At 36.9% G+C, this 8,031-nt stretch overlaps 1 protein-coding gene across 1 annotated transcript in view; it reads left to right on the forward strand.

Annotated features, from left to right (window-relative positions):
• Positions 1–3,531: 3,531 nt before the first annotated feature.
• LOC108365864 (otoferlin-like) overlaps positions 3,532–8,031 on the forward strand; it is a gene marked incomplete at its 3' end in the record, with an annotated part of 22,558 nt that continues 18,058 nt past the window's right edge. Inside the window, exon 1 of the mRNA XM_017620055.1 lies at positions 3,532–3,677. Within this exon, the coding sequence (XP_017475544.1) occupies positions 3,532–3,677 (146 nt within the window). The remainder of the gene's footprint in view (positions 3,678–8,031) is intronic.

The following is an 8,031-nucleotide window of genomic DNA, read 5'->3' on the forward strand; positions in this document are numbered from 1 at the left end:
AGGAGGGTATTATTTCGGCCTTGGTCTCCGTATACGCGATCAAGCTGGCCGTAGTAAAGTTTAACACACAGTCCATGGGTTCTTCTTCATCTTTCCCTTAAGCAATAAAAACCCGTTTTGAGTACTTTTCCTTTTCACGCTTTTCAGGCAGAATACTGGATGCCATATTTAGAATTTTTTGTGTTTTCTGTTCGAAAGAGTACAGCGAAATTCAACTACACGTAATGAAAATAAACAAATATATCGCATTAAAAAAAATTAAGTTGTTTTACTAAACATTACATTCCACTGCGGAAAATATATATCGATCTTTTGTTAACTTTACACAGATTTTTGTTTGGCGATTTTTTCGTACGAATACATTTTCTTTCTGCACTTCATAGACGCTTTTTCATAGTTCGGTAACAAAAAACAAACATATTTATTACCCTTTTAACACGTTGCGTCTGGTGGCATTTGAATCTCGTACATTTTGAAAGCTAACGAATAACAGAAGCAAACATGATAATTGATTTAAAATCTGTTTAAAAAATAATTTTTCTGTTCAAAACTTTTAAATCGCTAACATAGAAAAACAAAAAAAATACGAAGTATGTTTAAAATAATTGTGCTACCTACTTTTTGCTTACTGTACAAAAACAAAAAAAAACTATAACCGCTACAACAATGACGCTTTACATTTATGTATTACCACCTCTTTTGTAACCCCACGGCTTCGCATTTTAATTTAGTAAATCTTACTAAATAGGTACTATCTCTTGTTCACCACTGCCAATCATTAGGCAATCGAATCATTAACGCGCAACCTTTAATTTGCACATAAAATTTCACGCTGAATAATTTTCTGCAGCAGATTTTCATTTTTCGTTTTATGAGCGAAGATCTCGATCAACAAACTGCAAGCACAGCGAAACGAAAACAACTAAATCATATTTGTAGTTTAGGACTAAGTAGCCATAAGGTCGCTAGTGAGTGAGTGGTTCAAAAAGTCAATGCAAATATTCATCAAAACTTCGCGTTACGTTCTGGTGATTTTGCTTTTGTTGGACGCAAGCGAATTCGCAACGACAAGCAAAAACAAACAAAAAATTTCAATTTAAATAAGACAAATAAGAAGAAATAAATCCAAGCTCTACTTAAAATACTCACTTAATTACTTTATGATAAAGTGCAACGCATACAATTCAGCTACCAAATTTTGTAAGCCAGTCTCTTTTGTGTGTTTGTGCCCCAAATTAGCGTGCGCAACTTTTGGCTGCACCAAAACTTTGGTAAGCAAGTCGGCGAGCGGCATAATAAAAGCTTGTATGTATGTGTTGTTGAAAATGCAAGTAAAGCACATACATACCTACGAATTGTGCAAACCGAAAATTCAGCCGAAATTATATATGTACACGTAACGTAGCCATATACGCGGAATAATCTTGGAATGCCTATCCGAACACACACACATACTTATATACATACATACACACATACAGATATGCCAAATTCAAATGGAAAACTTAAAGCCGCTTAGGTTAGGTTAGGCTATCTGCACACTTGTCGTCCAATCATAGTTGCGTTATCGTCTCGCCCTAAAATTTTGAGCCGAGCACATGCATTTCAAAGGAGATCTGCACACTTGTCGTTATCGGCTAGTTATCGGCAAATCGTAGAAGATGCAGAAACGGATAAGTACGGCACTGTCGTTTGCTAATCGTTGTGCACGCATTGTTTGTTTACATTTTATGGGGGAAAATTAGTGAAAAAGTTAATATTTGCATTAAAATTGTATAAAAATTAGTATTTTTTTGCATAAAATCTGTGGAAATTATTAAAAAGTGGATAATTGCATTAAAATTTAATAAATATGAGCGTTTTAACTATAAAATATGACGAAATTGTATTAAGTCTCTGTGTGCATACACAAAACACATTCCAGAAAAAGAAAAGAAGAGATATTACTGGAAAATTACGTCTAGAAATGTTGCAGCACAGTCTATATTTAAAAAATTGCAGGTTTTTGTAAATATTTCGCGAAAATATCAACCAAAAAAAACAGAAAATACCTGCTCCAAGTGAATTTTTAGACGCCAAATGAATTGAAATATCACGACCAAGTGTGCAGAAGTGTAATCGTCATGTAATCGTTGCTTCATGACGATAACTATGACTCAACTATGATTGGACGACCAATGAGCAGAAAGCCTTAGGTTGCAGTGGCTGCTGGTATATGTAGGTATACACACCAGCGCACTTAGGGCTATTATTGGGCCCGTTGTGGTTCCACAAGGCATCTCGATCTTTTCGCATCTCATTCCGGACACATAAGCTTTGCCGTACAGCAGGTTTCCAGTTCTTTCTATTTTGCGCCTGCTTCTTAGAAGAAGAATACTTGTATATTGAGTCTGTAGGTAGTGAGTGGCATGCCCAATCTCTTCCAGAACGGCGAAAGTGGAAGGGAAGTGCCCTTCCTTGTAAGCCCATCCGCCCTCTTAATGCCTGGTATACCTCTGTGTCACGCAGCCATACTTGGTGAAGAGTAAACTGATCTGTCATCACGTTGCCTGAAAAGATGTAGATGTGATTGAAACCTACTACTCCCGTCCTTAAGCATTCGGTAGTCTCCTATGTAGCCGCGAGCTCGGATTGAAAGATGCTACAGTAGTCCGGAAGGCGGAATGAATTTTGAACTCCTATTTCTTCCGAGTAAGCTCTATTTCCGACCTTGTTATCCAATTTGGATACGTCAGTGTGGAAGTGCCGCTCTCCAGGGACGCCCGGACACCATTGTTCTCTACTGAGAATTTCTACTTTTTACCATTTGTCAAGATCGTTGCCGACAGAGTAAGCACTTCAAGAATTGAGGTATCACCTCACTAATTCGCATCCGTATAGCATCACATTCATCGGTTCCGTAGGCCTTGTGCGTAGGGCCCCACTGATCTAAGAAGGGCCGACCTCTGCCCTTTTTGTAGCGTGATGGTGGCAGAACAGGCCACCACTCCATATAAAAGTATTAGCCTAACCACGACACTATATGTATATCCAATGGGCCGTTCTGGCGGACAAACCCCATTTAAGGCCGATTTTATAGGTGTAGAGGGCTACCGTAGCTTTGCGCATACGTTCATATATGTTGTGTGTCCAGTTGAATTTCTTCAGATTCACTGATTGTAAGTTCCGTATTCGCCATAGTAAGTATCTTTGATTTTGGACCCTTGAACCTGCTGAGTATTGCTTGGGTTTAATCCTAGGCCATTTTCGTAAGCCCACTTTTCCTCCCTCCTTAGCAGGAAATACATAACGTCACATAATGTTTGCGGCAATTTTCCGCTTACGAATAATGCGAGGTCGTCCTCCTCAATGGCTCTGAGCAGTTGGTTTACCGCCAAGATCCATAGGAGAGGAGATAGGACAAATCTAGTCGTCGATATCTCTACCAGGTCGGCCTGAACTACCCTGCGACTTAGTAATTGGTCTACAAGTTCCACCAGTAACGAATCGACGCCCAGATTCGGTAACGCCGTCGTGACGGATGAGGCTAAGATGTTGCTGAATGCTACAAGACTGTGTGGCTTAAAAGATGGTGATCTTTCTATGTGCGCCACGATCTCACGGAGCGCTGTTTCTGTGGACAACAATACGTATGCACGACCCTGTAATAATAATAATAGATTGGCGCTTACACATGTGTAAGTGTTTGACCGAGGGAGGAGGAGGAGGGACCTACAGTTTTACGCCGACTCCGAACGGTGATTGTATTTTTATAAGAAGCTGTTTTTCATGGCAGAAATACACTCTGAGGTTTGCCATTGCCTGCTGAGGGACGACCGCTGTTGAGAAAAAACCTTTTTTCTATAATTTTTGCGATGTTTCTTTGACCAGGGCTTGAACCCAGGTGCTGCGGAGTGGAAGCGCGCACTGCTTACCACTGCACCACAGCGTACGACCCTGTATCTCGACTTAAATGTGGCGGTGTGGGACCGTGCAGTTACGGGGCTCAGGCTTTCGATGCGTACTACTTATAAAAAAAACGTAGTAGGTCTGTTGAATTGTCGAAACATCATTGGCTTATTTGTAAAGTGCTATACAGAACTTACTTGAACTTAAGTCTGATAGATAGCGGAAAAGTATTTATGGTTACCTGAAAAGTCTTAGTTTAGCCAAGGTTGGGCAGTCGTATAGAAAATGTCCGACACAGCATAGCATAGTCTGCAACAGTACATAGTCATTTGCAGGAGAGCCGATTCAGAAGAGCGTGGCTTTTGGGGTTTTCAGACTGAAAAAATCTGTTTTTTCCAGTTACAATATAGTATGATTTATGCTGTGCCTCGTAACGAAGTGAAATTTCATTTGGAGACAAACTTTTCTACATATACGTTGTGTAATTTCAATGTAATTTTTTCATATGACCATACCTACAATTTGTAAGGTGAATACTAGCATCGTAGGAGGCAGACGGATATGAACCAATTCTTGGTAGTTGACGTGCTTCCCAGTTACACTGGACCGAGTATCCACATTAAACGGGAATCCAGAAAGTTTCAGAGGCATATCTACTTATATTTGAGAAAGCTACCCAACAATGGGATCATTTAATTGCGATTTGGTCATCTGAGAAAATAGTTGTTGCCTGTAGCTCTCAATCCTTGATTCACATTTTCAGAGCTATATGAAAGACGACGAGGTGGATATTTCTCAGCATTTTCTATTAAACTACCCAGCTTTTGCCAGATTGCGGTTTAAACGCTGGATTTGCACCTTTTAACTAGCCCGAAGGCGCTCGCCGGAAGCGACATCTGCCGCCATCAAAAATTGGTTCTTGACACGCTGCGTTTTTCCCTACAACTTAGCAGTTACCGTTCGTAGGGGTAACTGTAAAACGATTTTCAAATGCGATAGTCGATATATAGCAGTCTGGTTGAGTACGGTTCCGAGTACTTTGGTCATTAAAGATGACAACAAGCCAGTAATTTACATAGTTACACGCCACTAACTGTACTCTTAAAAGCTTTTCATTAATGATATATAGTAGATTTTTCTAAGAACGTTCAGCAAACTGTGACACTGTAGCACACAATTTGTCCGCTTTATTAAGGTTGTGTTACCATATTTTAACTGGATCTTTCTTCAACGTTTTGTTTCCAGATGATCTTCCAGTTGAAGATGCATTTACAGTGGCGAATGCCAATGAGTGGGTGGCACTTATAACATAGAATGGTAAAATGCAGTTTTCTCCTTCAATCGACGCTTGAAAAACATAGTTTCTTAAATTTGCTATGGGATATTCATTGACCTAAAAATTCAATAGCTTTAGTACAAGTTAATGGTATATACATAGAAAGCAAAATTGCAATCCATAATATTTTATGAAATTTTTACCTTCCCTTTCGATTTCGCACAGCAACGAAATCGGAAGTTTTGAGGGGTTCCGTGCACATTTCTAAGAGTTACATTATAGGTACCTGCTGGCAGTCGAAATGAAAGCAAACCTGCTCAAATAAAGACTGACACTCAACGGGCTCACATATCAAAATTCTGCACGTCAATGATTTGGTATATATATGTATGTATATGTATGACTGCATCTGGAAACATTTCGGAGCACTTCTGCAAACATATGTAAGTATGCACATTAGGGTGGTCCAAAAAAAGTTTAAAATGTTAAGCTCTCACCCCCTGAGATTTTTCCAAGCGGAAAAAAGAATGTCTGTATATTTTTGTTAAAAAGAAAAATGATATTTAGAACTGCATTAAAGCCCATAAAGTTTTCCAAGTATTTTATATGGAGAAAAACACTTTTTCGTAGAAATAATACAGCATTATCAATATTTTTCGATCGGGAAATTCCGTTTCTTTTCAGGAGGCTCCCAAAAAAATACAAAATTGTCGACTTAACATTTTTTGATATTAAATATTTTTTATAGGTCCCTCAAGAAACACAAAAAATGCAATGGGGGACGCAAAAAATTGTTTGCGTTCAAAATGGCAAAATAAAAACTATTGCATATTGTTAGTGAAAGTACCCTAAATAGGAATAGAGTTTTCGGGTCGAAAAATATTGATTTTCAAGAACTCTATACCATTTCTACGAAAACGTGTCTAACCTATGTATATAAAATAAATACATGAAAAACTTAATGGGCTTTGAGACAGTTCAAAATATATTTTTTTTAACAAAAATACGAGTCTTATTTTTCCTATTTAGAAAAATCCTAGTGAACAGACTTAATATTTTAAACTTTTTTCCACCCGCATGTATTTTTGGACCACCCTATTGTACAGAGATGCCATTCGTTGCCTATATTTCTGGTTAGGCGCCTCTCATTCTGAATATGCAATTTCGCGGTGGATACATATGTACCTACATACATATATAGATACATACATATATACATATGTATGCATGTACATATGTTATTCGTACCAGTTCGCTCTGATTTTAGTTTTGAATTGGCACAATTATGTCGCACGTTTACTTGTTAGCATAGGTTTCACGTACCATATGCTCGTACTGCTCACATTTGTTCACAAGCACCGCTCTGGTTTTTGGTATATTTTCCGAATTTGTGAGGTTTGTAATTGAATAATTCAATTATTAAATAATTGGAATTGATACGCCAAAAGAAAATGTATACAAAGCAACCTCAATTACCTTGCTTTAATTGTAGCAGTAACAAAAATCGTTACAAGTTTTTTGTAGGACATACATACATACATATATACAGCCCGCGATAAAAGATAGCACATTAAGATTTTTACCAGTTTTGCCTACTTTTCCTTTGTTTTTTTAAGGTTCATCATTTTTTTATTAAAGTTCAGCTCCTTATCTAACAAAAACCATATAAATAAGTGCAAATTTCAAACTTTGTACAAATGTTTTCTCCTCCATTTCATGGTTCATTCATAAAAAATTAATGGTTTATAAATCGGAAATTCTTATGAAAATGTCACTTTATAAAGCTATTTAAAAGCTCAGTTAGTCTAGACTTAATTTCAGTAACTTAACTGAATTTAATATTTTGGACAACGTGTTATATGAGAAACTGTGTTAAAACTTAACTAACCGTAAGAAACTTAAGAACCTGTAGATTTTAAGTTCTTAAGTTACGGCCTTACGGAAATTGAGAACGGTGAGAGAATCAGGCTTGCCAGGCTCTCGTTTTTGTATTTTTTTAAATTAAATGAACGCCAACATCTTTGTTTGCATGAATTTTATTAATGTGGCATTTTAGGCGGCGAGCTGTTAAACTGCTAAAAACAAAGAAAATACAAAAGCAGAATATTTCCGCTCTTGGCTTAAGTTGACGTGTTGAGTTCATTGATGATTTCTTACGGTAAGTTAAATTAAGTTAAGTCTAAACTAACTGAGCTTTAAGCTCCATAAACTTTAGGTCTCCATAAATTTTCTTCATTTGGAGAGATTAGTCAATAGTTTTTTGTTGACTAATTTGTCAGAAATGAGCAAAATTATAGACTTCTGTTTAGAGCGATTGCGCATTATCTTTTGGAAGTAGGATTTATCTTTATAAAGGACATAAACACTCTTCAGTCATACCATTTCGGATCTCGCTAGATCAGAAAAATACTTTTTTTTTGAAGTTATATACCTCTATTAATTTTTCTGTGTAGATCAAATGCTCCTCCTCTTTTCGAATTCGAATTCGTCTCCAAAATTATCATGAATATTCTTTATTCATAAATACCGTTTCAGATTTTACACACATCTAGTGTACATCATTTTAATGAGAGAAAACCTTGTTTTCGAATAAAAATTTTATTTCATAAAATATTTCACTCATCAGTTTAGAAATATTTCTTTTTTTCGTGTAATGTACATATTGTCGCTACCATGTCAAACTATCGAATGTGCAAAAATGATTTTTATACCCGAGCGCACTTGTGCACAAGGGTATTATAACTTTGTTCACATAACGGTTGTTTGTAACAGGCAAAACGAATCGAGATAGATATAGACAAATGTATACATAAATGATCAGAATGAAAAGAGAAATCGATTAAGCGGTGACTGTCTGTCCGTCCGTC

This window comes from Rhagoletis zephyria, unplaced genomic scaffold (genome assembly GCF_001687245.7).
Source record: "Rhagoletis zephyria isolate East Lansing unplaced genomic scaffold, Rhagoletis_zephyria_1.1 Rzeph_scaffold_02029, whole genome shotgun sequence".
In the NCBI taxonomy this organism is placed as follows: Eukaryota; Metazoa; Arthropoda; class Insecta; order Diptera; family Tephritidae; genus Rhagoletis; species Rhagoletis zephyria.